Here is a 16,356-nt window from a genome sequence, read left to right as displayed (position 1 = left end):
TGACTGAAAGCAGCAGTACTGCTGTGAAGACTGTGCTGGTGTCTAAGCAACACATTTTTGAGACCTGCAGAAATGGCTGAGCCAAACAATCAGAGTGGATTTAATCAAGCTGGTGGGAAATTTTTTTTTTCCACAGAGATGCCTCAGGTTGTGAGTGCTGCTGAACCTGGACGGGATGCTGTGGTGACTCTGGAAAATAACTCTGGAAATCCCTAAACTCCTCCCTGTGGTATAAATGTCCTTTGAGTGACCTCAGAGATCACTAGATAACACAGACCATGCTGATGCAGACAGTCCATGAGAGTGAGAGAGTAATTGGTAGCACTGAGGCATCAAAATTTGAGCCTCAGAAGTTAAATTGTGTGAAAAGGAGCAATGGGATCATCTTTCCCCATGAAAATCTTTGCCAAGGGGCTTGCTGAAATGTGTGCTGGACGCCAAGGTGTCACTTTTGACTGGGTATCTCCTAGCACGCTCCTTACTTCCACAGTGCAAATTAATTCTGGGGTGTTTATAGCATGAATGCTTTGCAGCAGTGGTTGGAAGCACAAGCATTGGAGCTAGGCAGTAAGCAGCATTTCAGGTGGCCACACAAGGTTTGTGGGGTTCACCCAATTTCAGAAGATTTGTATGACAATCTGGTGGCACCTTGGGGTGTAAAATGATGTGATACTTCTCCAGGAGATGCCTGGATCTGTTTATATAACATTCTGGTAGAGAGCTGAGGGTGAAATGTCCCTCATTCATCATTACTGCAAATGCATGTTCACAGTGAAAATAACCACTCAAGATGCTGTTATGTTGAACAAGCAGAGCAGCAATGACTGACAAGAGAGCCATGAGTCATTCGGAGCTACGCATCTCCATGTACCTCTGATCTGAAAAGCCCAAACAGATGTCTAAGCTTTTTTGAAATGCTTAAGAACAGCTGGCTAAATCCAGGGAGCACCAATCGGCTGCATCTTGTCAGTGCCTGACTGCTCAGCAGCCTGGCAGATGCTGGTAGCAGCAGCCTGCAAGCACACGGCAGAGGCTGAGCTCACCCTGGCTGGAAGAAGATTCGTCCCGAGGCGACCCCTCTCTCACAGACATGTTACCCACATGCCTAAGAAGACCCTGCAAATGTTTTCAGACCACATCAGAAATCACAAGGTTACAAGAATTGCTCGGGAAACATTTTTGTCATCGCTCAGAACAAAGTTAGACCCTGCACCAGCACCCAGACAGGTACAAAAAGCAAGGCAGATTTTAGGCTAGTGAGTCAGAATTCAACCATCTCTTGACAGAAGAATGGGAAAAACAGATCAAAGATACTCCAGGGGCAGAGCCCTGCATGCTGCAGAGGAAACCCCTGCTTGCCGCTGCCCACGGGGCCCAGGAGATCAGCCAGCTCTCGGACAGGTACCTGCTGGTACAGGAACCACTGCTTGCAGTTACCCAAACAAAGCCTCTCAAACAGTTCTCTTCCAGAAGCATGTTAAAGTCTGCCACACCTAAAAGCACCCAGAGCTGAAACTGGGGAGGAGATGACCCATTCAGAGCCCAGCCTGGTACATCCCATCCACACCCCAGTTCCCCAAACTATTGCTCCCACTTTTCAGACCTCAGTTCCACCCAGGCTGTTCCAGGCAGAGCAAGCAGTGTCACAGAGCAGTTTGGGGTCAGGGCTGTCTTGGGAAGGTAGAAGAGACCACAGCTGTGCTATGGGTTTGGGGAGGAAGCCCAGTGTGCTCCACTTTAAGCCTAGCTTGGGGGGGGGCACAAGGCAAGCACCAGATGACGAGGGGTGCTTCAGGAACATGGGCTCCTGTCCGCATCTTTAACCTCAGCCAGGAGCTTCCCAAAGGGGTTGTATCTGTGCCTGCTCTGCTTACCCCTCACTCCCTCCTTGCACAGTTGCTCTGCCCATAATCCTCTTAGCAGCATGGTTCAGCAGGGAGGTGGAGGAGCCGGGATATGCCTCCAGCCCATCAGTGCCCTGTGCAGTTTGCTCTCCAGCAGTGGCTGCACTGGATGATACGGCAGGACCCTGAGCCCAGGAGCAACCAGGCAGGAAGGAGCTCTTTCAGTTCAACAGCTCCCAGAGCCCCATATGGCCAAGCACTGCCTACTGCTTGGCCGAGGATACCGGCAGCAAACCCAGCTGCTGGGCTCGTAAGCCCAGAGAGCCAGCGATGCTCTGCTGCAGGGTGAGTCGTGATGACAACCTTCTCAAAGCAGAAAGGCACCTCTGCCTTAACACAGGGCGGACAACATTGGCTGGTGAAACTAATGAGTCTGTTGAAAGCACGGGGCTTGGCTGCATCTTGCAGACCTTGTGAGTTCAAGCAAGTCCCATGTGATGCTAACTGCTCCAGTAGTATGTATCCCAGCGAGCCATTGTGCAGGGTCCCTAAAGCACCCTAAAGCTTGCTCCTGGTGATGGGCCCGGCATCGTATGTCTGATTGCTGCTGCAGTTCTAGCATGACAGCATTTGGGACATACTTTGCCACCCTGAAATGTTCTAGCACAGCGTGGAGATGGGCAGAAAATGCTCCCTTTGCCATCCCTTAAGATATTCATGCCTTGTTAAGGTCAGAAAGGGCCCTCTGAGCACCTCATCTTTTGTCTGGAGTAGATAGAGATGATCTGAGATGAGAAACAAGGGTGACTGGAAGGCTAGACGCCATGGGCTGCAGTGGAAGGCTGAAAGAATGGGGACTTTCTAGAAGACCAAGCAGAGACTCAATAAAGGCCTTAAAATATGTTTAAGGCAGATGCAGATAGGAAGGGGATTAACTCTTCTGCATGTTCAGGGCAAGAAGATGCAAGTTTAAGGCTTGCTAGCAGTAAGGGTAGTGAAGTATGATTGTCTCAGGATCAAGGGATCTTCATCAGTGGACATCTTCAATAACCCACGTGTGGCATTTACTCCTGAAGACCTACGGTAGCGATCTGACAGAAGTCCTCTCTGCTGGAGCTGAGCAACAACAGCGTAATTGCTGGTTCAGATAAAATGAAGTCAATTGTGCAATGTCTGCTGCATTGCCCGGAGCGTGTGCCGCGTTACAGGAACAATAAAGCTAATTCCAGATCTCACTACGGTCCTAAGCCCTGAATCACTGGGCAGTGGCAAGAGTAGGGAGGCACTCCCAGGGACGCAGGCAGCCCCACACGCATGCTGAGCCCTAACGTGCAGGACTAAAAGGGACCGGCAGACGAGTTGGGACTAGCTCTTTTCCAGGCACAGCAGCGCTGGGTGAGCAGCCTCCCTGGCTCAGAGTCAGCCTCCCTGGCTGCCAGTGTCATCTGCCTTTCTTCACGTCCTGGGAAAGTCAGCTACACACCCACGGGAGCAAAATAAAACTGCAGCTGTCTAATTGCAGTGACTTCATGTCAGGGCTCTGAGCATGCCTGGTGTGAACAAGCTGCTTCCAGGCCCGTGATGGAGGAGTTGAGCCTGGTGAGGTGTCCTCATGCTCTCAAGGGATGCCGGTGTGCAGCGCTGGTGGGCTGTGTGGAAGGACCAGGGCTGCTTTTCCTCTTCTCCAGCAGCTCTTGGAGCTGGCAGTGGCAGAGGCAGTGTAGGAATAGCTGGAAGCAGAAGTGCAATGAATTCTGCACAGCTGGGTGTTGGTAGGAGCTCCTGGAGGGGCACGGGTTACCCCATCAGGCTGGAGGGACTCTGCACGCCCCAGGCAGGACCGTAGGCATGGTGATGAGTCAGTCTCCATCCCTGGCCTTTTAGGCCTTCCTGTCTTACAAGTTCTCAGGAACTGCAACAAAGCTGTGGTCAGCTCTGTTGCAATGCTGCAGAGCGTGCTTGTGTGAGCTGGCAGTGATGGGGCAAGAGGCAGCGACCGCTTCCCCTGCTCCCAGGAGTGCACGCCTCATCTGCGGGACTGTGGCTGAGCCCCCAGCCCCTGGGCAGCAGAGGGGACACGGCAGATTCACGCTGGGTCGCTCTGCAGATGCACCCACTCCTTTGAGGTAGATAAACCACCGCCAGGCAGGCAAGTCCAACATCCCCTGGGAAAGCAAACAATTCCTGGTGCAGGAGCATCTCGCCAATGGCTCTTCTCTGCTCCCGTCTGTGGGGAGCAGTTGAGCCTCCGATGGCTGGACAGATGTGTGCCAGGTGGGGGTTTTGCAGGTGGAAGTGGGTTGTACATAATGCAAACAGCTTGCTGGCCCAAGGGCACGCTGAGAGCAGAGCTGGGCCTGGACAAACTAGGCCGGAGTCTCGGGGATTGCTGTAGAGTCATTAAAAGCGGAAAGGAGGTGCTGGCGGCTGGCCAAGCACTGGTGGATGTCAGAGGGAAACGGTTAATGAGATAAAAGATGCATTTAATAACGCAGCTGGGCAATGGCTCCCAGGGTGCTCCTGCCTGCAGCTGTTTGTGTGTGGAGAGAGTGTGGTATGTGAAACCAGGGCTGGGCTCCCCGCTCCTCCCAGAGCCCCGGGCTCCATGAGCTGGTGGCTTTGGGTCACTGGGCTGAGACCTTGCGTTCGACAGCCATCCTGAGGATGCCTGGCTCGAACACATCCCTGAGAGCTCCGTAGCAGAGGTAACTCAGATGATGAGGGGCTGTGCATGTAAAACAACAGCTATTCTGCAGGATTTCCCTGTTGTAAAGGCTCAGGAGCCCCGGTTTGCTGAGCTCCCATGCCTAATGTGGCCCTCCTCATTAGGACGAGCCATCCCCAGGTGCCCTGTGCACACCAGGGCAGCTGTGCCCTTCCCTGGGACGGTACGGCTCTCACTCTGCCATTTAATAGCCCTGCACTGGACACAGCCAGGAGGGCTTTACTACCTCCCGGGCAGAGGGATGCAGAGTCTGGCAAGAGCTGGGTACCGAGGGCTTCTGCACATTTTGGGGGACCCTCAGCATCCTTACCAGGTGTCAATTAACCATGGAAAACCCACCTCACCAAACAAGCCTGGTTTCGATTCTTGAGATGACAGGTCTGCTCAGGGCAAAGGCAGAAATGTAACCGGCTTGTAGTGCAGAGGGGGTCCCGGGTAACGAGCAGCAGTGTCGGTGCGGTGCCTGGCAAGGCAGGCTGGGGTACCCAAGTGCTGGATGGCGATGGTGAATCATCAGCAAAGGGCTGCCGGGCTGCTGCGGGGATCCCTGCCAGGCACCGCTGGCTTCGGCGCTTTAATCAATGGTCTTGAAATGAATCCCGAATTACCACTGATAAAGTTTGAGGTTGCCACTTCCTCCAAATTCCCAAATGAATTACTTTGCATTTCACTGTATTAAAGCAAATTTTGCTGCATTAAAGCAAATTTTGCTGCAACGGGGCCTTTTAATCGGACAATTCTAAACCATCCCTACTAGTTAATTGTCCCCCTCACTAGCTACTGTGACTAATCACTAACTAATGTAACTAATCACTAACACTACTAGCTTAGCATTATCCCCAATTTTTCTAGTAAACAATTCTTATCACTGTGGACCTTGCACCCATGCCTGTGGATCCCTACTACAAAGGCCCCCAGCAGTATTGCTCCTGCTGACAAGCACACGTTTGCTATTGATGCATTTGGTGTGTCCTTAGCAATGCAGGAATATAAGCAGGCTGACTTGGCATGCTGAGGTAAATATTCTGGGACAACACAAAAAGTAGATCTGGAAAGACCTGCGGCAGCAGCTATGTGCCTCCTTCTTCTGTTGATGTGGAAAACAGATTATTCCATCCCTCTCTGTGGCAGTATCGTGATTTATGTGAATGCTGTTATCATTATCTCCTGCCAGCTTCCAAGTAAGGATGTCATGCCAGCGGTGTTGATCTGAATCAGCCAGACATGTAATCGTGCTGAAAAGTGATGACAAGTTTGCATAGCAATACCTGCCTTCCCTGAGACAAGTCTGATTGGTATTACATGTATTTTAAGGTCTTTAGTTCTTTGCTGACAGAATCAAAATTAATTCTTCTGTTATTTTTTTCTGGTATTATCAGTAATCTAGAGTTTTCTGGGTCAACCAGTTTATTCTCTTAACAATTGGAGTGATTTCTGTCCTTCAGTGCTTTGGCTCTGTTAAAAATTACCATTAGTGGCTCAGTAAGACCCTCAGGACCATTAATATTCCCAGTGTAGGCCTGATGAATTGAAAATATCAATTTTAGCAGGTGATGCTTTACACGCTGGTTTGTTACAGATGGCACCCAAATTACAGCCTTCTCCATTGCATCCACAGCATTGCACTGGTATTTAGGCACCAATGGCTATGGAAAACAGCAGAAGGTTGCTTACTGGCATTCTTTTGTGTTTTTTCTTGTTTTCTTCTAATGGAAATGCAGTCGCCCCATCTCCTTTTTCATTTCACCCTGCTTGGCTCGTTTTTTGCCTTTGAGCCATGCCTAGCATGAAGGCAACAGGCCAAGGTTGGGCACGTAGCTGGAGGGCATGGTGAGGACCAGACAGACAGTGACCCCAGTCCTACCAGGCACTGCAGGAAATCTTGGCCAAGCCAGCTGGATACAAGGGTCTTGGGTGCTTGGGAACCCATGGGCGTGGGTGTGTTGGTGTGCATGAGTGAAATCAGGTTTTGCTTTGCAACAAAATCCCTTCCTGTCCTGTGTCAGCTGCAGCTTTTGCTCCCCTCCGTGGCTGAAGGGCCCCCCAACATTTGGAGGGGGGTGTGCAGTATCAGTCTTTTCATTGTGCCCGATCTCCCTTCCCCTGGGGTCAGATCCACACGGGTGGGTGTGGGTGCCCTGCTCCCGAACATCACAGGATTATCCAGGCTCTGCAGCCCACCCTGTTCCCAGCCATGTGCCAGGGATGGGGTGAAGCCCCTTGCTGCTGTGAAAATCAGCTGCTGCCTGTGCCTGTGCATGTGCTTGTTGTGCATAACCTGTTTAGTCACAGGCTTCTGCCACCTCCACCAGCCTCTGACTTTGTTGATTTAAAATCTGCAAGCACCTTGCTTTTGCCTGGCTTTTGGCTGGGGCAGCAGCCCCGGCATCAGCACAGGCGAGCACTCCTGTGGGGCGGTGCCTGGGATGCACAGCCTGTGTCTGTGAATCCGGCCCAAAGTCATTGCCCTGCTTGAACGAAAGTCACCCCGACTTTGCTGTTTCTCACTTCTCTGTCCTGCTACACTGACTAAAAGCAGCCAGATGACTTTGCCTCTCTGGATACTCCCCAGCTCCTAGAAGGTGCAATTCTAGAAAAGCCAGCTGGGATGAGAACAGAGCAGCTTGGGCAGGAGGCTGAGAGCACGGCCATCGAGACAAGCACATGAGGGTGTGGAGAAATTGGGTGTGCAGGGAAGTCAGGGGAGCTGGGCAGGGCTGTTTGGACGAGTCAGCAGGAGTGGGGGTAAAGGAATGAATACAGACCTTTAAAATGCATGCCCCTCTCAAGTGATGTCCCCAGCCCCCAGTGCTTGGGGGTCCCCACGCTGGTGCAGCCTTCCAGAGGTGAACAAACACACTGCTCCCACTGATCCCTTTTCTGGGGGCTGCACTGACCCTGTGGCCGTGCCCGGAGATGGGGAGCATGGCCATGGCCACTGCCATTGTCTCTCTTGGGAGCGGGCAGGCAGATGAAGGTGGCACAGAAATGGCACCCAGGAGCCTGCCTCGCTCTGCTCAACCACTTCTCATCTTGTCCCACTGGCTTCAGCTCCTGCTCCCTCCCTGCTGCATCTCCACATGGCTGCCCCAGAGCGGGGACCTTCCCTTGGGGAGCAGGGAGAAAAGGAGGGGAGACGGCTGGGTACGACGAGGGGAGCAGTGGGCACACGACTCGCTGAGCACATCACTCCACAGTTCAAAAATCACCAAGAATATGATTTTGCAGTACATAATTGCCGGTTTTGAGGAGGCTGTGACAGGGTTTGTGTTCTCTGGAGGAAATCAAAAGATGAAACGTTGAGCAGCACTGAAAAAAATATCTCTTAATATGTGGTTTGCATAATAATATAGCACGAGTTTATGATGCAATTCAGTTGGCTTCCTAAGAGATTGGGTAACCAGGATAAAAAAAATTGGTCCTTTGGGGTCCTGCTTCACTCACCCAAAAGCTCTTTTCTCAGAAAGCCTCGAGAGTACTTCATGAGCATTTTTGTGACACTGGAAAGCTAAAAACAGGGTCATAACACAGCAATCCCCCAAATTTGTAAAGAAATAAGGGTCTTCTTGAGACACACTCAAGATGCCTGTGCTGGTTTTGAAGCTGGTGTGAGCCAGGCTGGCAGGTAGGTGCAACAGGACTTCAGGCAGACCTAGGAGGAAAGGGCAGGGAAAAGAGGGCAGGGTGCTGTGGCTGAAGGTGCGTGCCATGCAAGGCACCAGTGAGGTGATGGGCTGCCTCTCTTCAGCTGCTGCAAGGTGGCTGGCTTTACTGGTTTGAGTAGGGGAGTGATTGTGGCAGCTCTGGGGCGAGGTGTGGTTGGCACCACGTCCTCTCTGCTACCAGCGCTGCGGCGGGCTACTGCCCAACTCCGCACAGCCTCCCATAAGGACATGAGGGAGGTGTAAGTCCTTCTCACTGCATATCCTTATCTCATGGGTGAGTGACACACATGCCATAAAGGCAGCAGCAATGTGTTGCCCTGGCTCCAGAGTCGCGACCAGCATGTGGGTTCCTCTCCTTTCCCAGCACAGAGGCCTCCCCGTCCAGCGGGCACAGAGTGGGCTGAGACCTGGCAGCTCTGGAGCATCCTTGTCCCCACGTCTGCTGCAAAAGCCAGGGAAAGGAAAGCAAGGTGCCGAGACAGGGCTAGGTCCTGGTGGCATCTCCTCGGCTTCCCAGCCAGCAGGATGGGGTCACTGTGAAGCAGCCTGTGGCTCCATCTAGTGCCCGTGCCAGCCCGGCCCGGGCCAGCCCTGCACCCATTGCTGGGCAGATGGGCCGAATCAGAGCCCCCGGCAGCCAGCGAGGGCACCCTGGCCAGAGGAAGCCACCCCAGAGAGCCCGCTCCCTGCTCCTGGGCAGGCAGGTATAGGAGGGCAGCACTGCAATGGCATCCAGGAAAAAATCCCAACAGTAGGGAATACTCCAAGCAGTTGCTCAAGGAAATCATCAAGTGCTGTCTGACAGCAGGGGATGGGTGTCCCATCCCTTGGAGAGGAGATGCTCCTTGGCAGAGGAAATGTCCTTGGCATTTCACCCATCCCAGTGCTCACCTAGGCCCACTGCTCATGGCTGGGGAAGGCTCTTCTCGGGGATAGCTGTCCTGAAACCGGTACCTGAGGAGCGCTGGGAATGGCCTGTTTCAACACCTAGGTCTCCCCAGCCTGCCGGGTAAAGTGGCACTGGGAAAGTTTGCCAGGCTTCCCAGCTAGGGATTTACAGGAGGTGAGGAAGATATCCCAGCTGCAGCACAGGGGTGGTGGGGGTCCAAAAGGCTCTGGCCCTGCAGAGAGACCAGGCTCCCTCCTTCTCCCATCCAGACAGCAAGGGGGAACAGTATGATCTCTGTGGCCAGGACGGGTTCACAAGTGTCAGTGAGTGGCCTTAAGACTGCCCACGACCCTGAGGATAGGTGAGAACAGCCCCTCCGCAGCAGCTGCCCAGGCAGGGGCCGTGCAGAGGGAAAGTCCACATCAAAGCTCCCGGTGCGTGGCCGTCCCCTGAGCCCCGGTGCTCCGGGTGCCTGGGCACCCTGGTGCTCGGGGTGGCTCGTTGTCGCCGGCCCCTCTCTGCCTGAGCAGGGCTGGGGAGGGCGCAGGGCTGGTGATGCTTTGCCGGGGCCATAGGGCTGCCAGGCAGCTCCGGCTCCTGGCAGGGACCTGTGCCGCCAGCCTGGCAGGCTGCACCCCTTCATGTCGTCGCCCCCCCCCCCGCCTCCCCGCGGCGGGACAGCCTGGGCAAAGCGCTGAGTCACCCCGGCTGTCCCCTCCCGCTGGCCTTTCCTGCAGGAACCAGTCGGGCAGCTGACTCGGCAGGAGGCCAGCGGCAAGCGGAGCCCGGGGGCTGCCCCGGGGCGGTGGCCGTGCCCCGGTGTGCTCGCAGCACTGGCTGCACCACCGGGGCCAGCGAGCGAGGTCAGCGCTCCCGCCCCCTCCGCCCCCCTTGCCGGTGCTGCCCCGGGCACACACGCAGCCCCTGGAGGCGGGAGGGCGGGAGCGGAGCTGGGGGGCCCAGAGCGCAGCCAGAGGCAGGCAGACCCTGCCGGGCGCTCCCACCGCCGCCTGGTTTTCCCGCACCGCCCTCGAGGGTTCCACGCAACCCGGCCCCGCTCCCCCCCGCCCCACGGCGGGGGGGGCTTGCCCAGGGGATGCCCGGCCGGCGCACGGCGGGGCGGGGCTGGGCTGGGCTGGGGGGTGGCGGGGCGCAGGAGCCCCCGGCCAGGTCCCTCCCGGGCTGCGGGGACGGGGATCGGGAAAGGGGGCCGGGCAGCGGCGAAGCCCCGCTCCGCGCTCAAGCACGCCTCCCTATGACCTCACCCGCGTGAAAGGCGAGCGCGTGACGTCACGAAGCGGCGGCGCCACGGTTGGCTGCAGCCGCCGCTCGTCGGCCAGCGGAGCCCGCCTCCAGGCCCCGCGGCGGTCCGGGAGGGGGGGGGACGCGCGACGCCGGCCGCGGGCGGCCCGGGGCGGGCGGGGAGGGCTCGGCTGCGGCACTCAGGTGGGCACCGGATCGGGGGCACGTGGAGGGGGGGGCGTGCGGGGGGAGCAGGGCGCGAGGGGGCACCGGGGGAGCGGCGGACGGCGCGGGGGGGAGCGGAGCCGGTCCGGTGCGTTCCCTTCCCGTGCTGCCGCCCCCGCCCCTCCCGCTGGCCTAGATCCGCTGGCCGCAGCCCAGGGCTGCCCGCCGGTGGCGGCGAGGGCGGCGGGGGGGGGGGACGACGGAAACTTCCAGCAGCAGTGCCGGGCCGGGCAGCCCCGGGAGCGCCGTGTTTACAGCCGGGCGGGGGGGGGGGGCGGTCCCCGGCGGCACCGCCCCGCCGCGCTCCCAGTGCCGTACTGGTGCCAGTGCCAGCGTCGCCCTCCCCGTCAGCTGATGCGCCCGGGCAGCGCGGGCGGGGGGCGAGTATGGGGCGGGGGGGTCGGTACCCCGGGCTCGCGGGGGGGCTGGAGCGGCGGCAGCCCGCTCCCGTCCCCGATCCGGAGCGGGTCGGCCGGTTGAGGTGCCCCGGGGTGCCCGGGGATGGGGAGGGTCCCCGCTGAGCCCTTAATCCGCTCCAGCCGCTAAGCACCTTAGCGGGCTGCTCCTGCTGCCTCCCCCCCCTCCCCGCCCCAGGATAGAGCCCCCCGCGGGGGACGGGAGGGGAGCTGGGGCAGCTGGAGGGGAGCAGGGCAGACCAGCGGGGCCAGCAGCCAGGATCCCTGTCCCCTTGCTTGGGCAAGTTGGGGTGATGCAGGTGGGATGGCGGCACGGCAGCAGTCATGGGTCCCCGGCTGGGGCTGTGCCTGCATCCAGGTGGCCGAGGTGCAGGCAGGGTGCTGGGGAAGCTGTGTGTGGGGTTGCTACTGAGCTGCTCTCGGGGGGACCTGCGGGGTGGCCGGGGTGCCCGGGGAGGGCAGAGCAGCCCGCCCTTGGTCCCTCACACCCGGCGCTGCCAGGCTGTACCTGTGGACCCCCTGATGTTGCCTTTCCCTCCCGCAGTGTCCCCGCGGGACAGCCACACGTCATGGTGGACTACTACGAAGCGCTGGGGGTGAGCCGCAATGCCACCGCCGACGACATCAAGAAAGCGTAAGTGTGTGGCGGGAGTGATCCTGCCCACCGGGTAGAGCAGCCCAAGCCACCCTCGCCCCCCCCCCCCGCCCCCCCACTTCCCGGGCGCCAGTGAGGCGGGGGCTCCCTGCGGGGCCAGTGGGGACAGGGCCCAGCTCCAGAGGTGACAATCCAGCCTTTGTTTCCTTTGTGCGGAGGCCAGAGCAGGGCTGGGCTTCACTGCCGCACAAAGGCATCTCTTGGTGGGGTTTGGTCCCTTTGTCCCCGCTCTCAGCCTGGAACTGGGGCTGGAGGCAGGAGGTGGGTCCCACTGGTGTTTGGAGGCACCCCTCTCTCTGCCAGAGGGTGTGGGGATGGCGGAGAGCTGGGGCGTGGGGGCTCTGCTGGCGTCAGGGTCAAGGGGCTGGAGCTCGAGGGGAGAGGAGCAGCGTGTCCCCGGCACCGGACCGGGCCCCGTTGGCAGGTCGTGTGCTGCACCCCAGGCGCTGCAGGGGAGCCCTGGGGCTGGACGGAGCCTCCTGCAGCTCCTGCCTGGCACCCTGCCGAGGTCTTGCTGCTCTCACTGGGGAGAGGCATCACCCGGGGGCAATAGGGGTGGACTGGTGGCTTGCCTGGGTGGGGGGCAGAGGTCTCTGCTGGGGGGGCTTCCTAAGAGTGAGTGAGAGAAGCTGGGCAGCCTGGGTTAACCCCAGGTAGGTGCAGGCAGGAGGAAAGGTCTGCTTGTGCTCACCTGGCCCCAGGAGCCCCGCAGCAACCTCTGGTCCTTGCACGCCCACGGTGAAGCCCGGGAAGGCTCCGGAGCAAACCTGTGAGCACAGTCTGGAGCCGCTGCCACAGGCAGCTGAGGTGGGCACAGGCTGCACCACTGGGGTCATGCCACAAATATTTGCTCGGGTGGCAGAACCAGTCCAGGAAGCTCCCGTTTGGTGCCTGAGGCTGTAGGGTGCTGGGTGAAGCGGGCTCGGGGTGCCCCTGCCCACAGAGTTGGAGGAGTGCACTCAGAGCGGGGTCCCTGGCACAGGAGCCCCCACTGCCCGAGGGCTGCTGCGTGCCCATCACTGCCCATCTGTGCAGGTACAGGAAGGCCGCGCTGAAATGGCACCCGGATAAAAACCCAGACAACAAGGAGTACGCCGAGCAAAGGTTCAAGGAGATCGCCGAGGCGTACGAAGTGCTGTCGGACAGTAAGAGGCCATGGTGCTGTCTCGTGTGTGTCCCCTGCCCTTAGGGCTGCTCGCCCTGGGGTGTCCTGCTGCTGGGCTCACCCAGGTGCCATCTCTGGACATCCCTGGGAGGCAGTGGGTCCCTCCAGCTTTAGCCTGGCTTGTGGGGCTTAGTTACCTCCTCACACATCCCCCAAACAGCTCTTGGGAAAGACGCTGGGATGCTGGCCTCCGGGATGAGGTCTCCCCAGTGGGGCTGAAGCTTGCGCACCGCCGCCTGATGCCCCGACTTGGGTTTGGGAGCAGTGCCGGTGCGATGGGGGCTCATGCCATCCCCCTCCTCTTGCTCCCTGCTGTTCTGCACCTTCCTTGACTGGGGGAAGCATCAGTCCTCCTGCCCATGCCTGGCAGCCGGTTTCCCCGCAGCCCCCTTTCTTCTCCTTCCAGAGCAGAAGCGCGATGTCTATGACCGTTACGGCAAGGACGGACTCATGGGGGCAGGTGAGTGGGTGAGCAGGGCCACGGGGGGTTAGTGCAGGTCTGGATACAGCCCTGTCTGAAGACCTGGTGTGGGTCTGTGCCCACCTGGGGCTCCCTGCCCTTCAGGGTCTTCCCACCCAGGGCTCCACTTAACTCCGAGCTTCTTCCCTCTGGCAGGACCAGGGGGCTCCAGGGCCGATGCCGGGGCCCCCGAATTCACCTTCACCTTCCGCAGTGCTCACGACGTCTTCCGGGAGTTCTTCGGCGGGCGAGACCCCTTCGCTGACTTCTTTGGTGTGTGCGGGGTGGGGGGGAGCCGGCGACCGCCTCTGGGGCACCTCTCTGGCCCCAGGGCAGCCGCTGGGCTTGGGAACAGGGTGTACGGCTGGCCCCAGCGAGGGGTCCCCACGGCAGTGCCCTGCTCCTGGCTCACCAAGCCACGGGACCAATGCTGATGGGGAAGGCCCTGCCTTCCAGATGAGATGCTGCCCTTCTCCGAGCTGCGAGGACCTGGTCCCCGGCACCACGGGGGAGGCCACTTCTTTTCCTCCTTCCCAGGATCCTCAGGTAGGAGACGCTGCCAGCCCCAGCCCGTCAGGGGCATCCCGGGACACCGTGTCCCCCTGCGCAGGGTCTGTCCCCTGCCTTCCTCTTGTCCCCCACCCTGGCACCGACCTTGTCACTCCTCTCTCCAGATTTCTTCGCCTCGTCGTTCAGCTCCGGCGCCGACGCAGGGCTGGGCTTCCGCTCCGTCTCCACCTCTACCACCTTCGTTAATGGCAGGCGCATCACCACCAAGCGGTGAGGGCAGTGCCGGCCCACCTCACCTCTGCGGACCCCCTCATCGGCGGGCCTCGGACCCTGCAGCTTGCCTCTGCGATACTCTGGCTGCCTGGCCCTTGACCGTCCGTCTGTCTGTCTGTCTGTCTGCAGGATTATCGAGAACGGGCGGGAGCGGGTGGAAGTGGAGGAGGACGGGGAGCTGAAGTCAATCCACATCGATGGTGAGAAGCAGCACCGCAGACCGCCTTGGTGGGGTCTGGCAGTGCCACCTCCCAGCTCCCTTTCCCTTTGGGGACCCTTCTCCTCCTTTGAGGTGGCAGGGGGGTGCTGCATCCAGGCTTGGTTTTGGTCTGAGCCCTGGTTGGCCCTGGTTTGGGGCTCTGCCATGAAGGATTGATGGGGTTGGCAGGAGTTGCTGGGGCCCGGTGCGAGCTCTGGGGAGCTGGAGCGGACACAACCCCCATCCCCTGTCCCTGTCCCCACAGGCGTCCCTGACGACATGGCGCTGGGGCTGGAGCTGAGCCGGCGGGAGCAGCAAGCCTTCCCCAGCCCACGGCCCCCCTCACCCCCACCGCCCGCCCCGCACCGGCCCCCGAGCTCCTCGCCCGTCTGCCTCTACACGGACAGCGAGGACGAGGACGAGGACTTGCAGCTGGCCATGGCCTACAGCCTCTCCGAGATGGAGGCTGCGGGGCACCACCAAGCAGGTGGGCATGGCCCCGGCGCCCTGCCGGTGCCGGGGGGCAGCCCTGGCACCCCGTCCTCTGCCCGCAGAGCCCATGGTCCCCGGGGGGGCCCAGAGCGGGAACCGCCGGGGGCCGGCAGCCCCGCCACAGTGGGGCACGAACCTGTCCCCAAAGCGAAGCAGTGGCACTGCCCCCTGCTCTGAGCGTGGGGCTGGGGTTGTGCCCCCCCACCGAGGGACAGGGAGAGGAAAGGAGGGGTGGGGTCTCGCTGCCTGGGGCTCGGCTCCTGCCTCCCCCAGCAAGGGAGGGGGTCTTTCCTGCCCTGCCTCCTTGCTGCTGCTCAGGTGGGTGGGTGGCTGGTGGCACCCCGGGGTGGGGGGCTGCCAGAGTTGGGGGTTGTGGCTGGAAGAGGGGCCCTTGGTGGGGTCCCGGGAAGAGGGGCAGTTCCCTGCCCTGGCTGCTGGAAGCATGGGGTGCCCGCGGGCAGGCATGCCCCAGCTCTGCCTGCTCCTGTCTCCCTGCCTGCCCTGCAGATGGGCAGGGGCTCCAGCTGGTGCCTCCCTGGCTGCTGCCTGCCCCTGCCCAGGCTGGGGAGTACTGGGTTGGGCTCTCCCTCTTTGCAAGGAGGTGTGTGCACGTGGGCTCTGCTTGGTGCTTTGTGTCTGTCTCTCCCCTCTGGATGCTGTCGCTCCTGCCTGTACCCCTTCCTCCTCCTCTGTCCTCCCCATCGCAGACCCTGCCTGGTCACCCCCCTTCCCTATGCCTTGCACACCCTGCAGGGCACTGTCACCCCCCCCCCCCCCAGCCTTGGCCTGGGGGTACTATCCCTCCCTGCTTCCCGCAGCAGCAGTGACCCTCAGTGATGCTCAGAGGCATTCCCACCCTCACCATTGCCCGTGGTCCTGCCTTGGCTCTCCTCCTCCTCCTGTGACCTTCCTCCCTCCCTCCCTGCCCCTCCCCAGCCCTGGGCCGAGGAGGGTTTCACGGGTGCTGTTGTGTCCCCCCCTCCGCTTGTCTCCCCAGGTGTGTTCTGAGGCTGCTGCGCCCGGGGACCGCGCACGCCCGCTCGCCCACGGAGGCTCTCCCAGCCAGGACTCCGCTTTGTCCCTGCACGGCCACCCCCTGCCACCCCCTTCCCCCAGCACCCTCTGGCTCCGTGGGACACGGTGGGGGGGGGGGGGGGGGGCACGACAGGGCTTATAGCCGAGCAATACCCGGGACTGGGGGGGAGATGCCCCAGGCACCACAAGGTGATGGGGAGGGTGGTGATGGGTGGCTGGAGGGGAGGGGGCTGGAGGGGGGGTTGCTGTAGATTAGGCTGCTAGGGGGGTGCTGGTGGGAAGCAGCGAGGGGCAGCATGGCTGGGCTCAGCCAGCGGGGCTGGGCTCTGCCCCCCTCCTCGCTGTAGCCCCCCCTCCCTGACCCCCTTCTGCTGACAGCCGTCAATAAACCTGTTTGCAGTAGCTGCTGCCTGCGGGGTGTCTCTGGGCTGGGGACTGCAGGACCGTTCCACCCCCCACCCCCCCCATCCTTGCCTGCAGGCAGGGGGGACCCAGGCCCAACTGCACTTGTGTGGTGGTTGGAGGGTGCAGGCTGTTCTGCAGGGATGGGGGCCTCCCTGT

The 16,356-nt window shown here is 60.1% G+C and overlaps 1 protein-coding gene across 4 annotated transcripts; it reads left to right on the top strand.

Moving 5' to 3' along the window:
• Positions 1–9,842: 9,842 nt before the first annotated feature.
• Positions 9,843–16,197, top strand: DNAJB2 (DnaJ heat shock protein family (Hsp40) member B2). 4 transcript variants are annotated; one of them, XM_052792684.1, is made up of 10 exons: positions 10,423–10,569; positions 11,551–11,640; positions 12,697–12,806; positions 13,233–13,286; positions 13,443–13,559; positions 13,743–13,832; positions 13,961–14,066; positions 14,199–14,269; positions 14,534–14,755; positions 15,758–16,197. In XM_052792684.1, the coding sequence occupies exons 2-10, from the start codon at positions 11,576–11,578 to the stop codon at positions 15,766–15,768; spliced, it is 846 nt and encodes a 281-aa protein (XP_052648644.1). In that variant the 5' UTR covers positions 10,423–10,569; positions 11,551–11,575; the 3' UTR covers positions 15,769–16,197. The 4 variants fall into 4 exon arrangements, with proteins under 4 accessions (XP_052648641.1, XP_052648640.1, XP_052648644.1 ...); XM_052792681.1 differs by lacking the exons at positions 10,423–10,569; positions 15,758–16,197 and adding an exon at positions 9,843–9,986 and having other exon boundaries at positions 14,534–15,751; XM_052792680.1 differs by lacking the exon at positions 15,758–16,197 and having other exon boundaries at positions 10,421–10,569; positions 14,534–15,751.
• The last annotated feature ends 159 nt before the right edge of the window (positions 16,198–16,356 follow it).

This window comes from Harpia harpyja, chromosome 7 (assembly GCF_026419915.1).
Source record: "Harpia harpyja isolate bHarHar1 chromosome 7, bHarHar1 primary haplotype, whole genome shotgun sequence".
Lineage (NCBI taxonomy): Eukaryota > Metazoa > Chordata > Aves > Accipitriformes > Accipitridae > Harpia > Harpia harpyja.
This window is presented reverse-complemented; position numbering and strand designations above follow the sequence as displayed.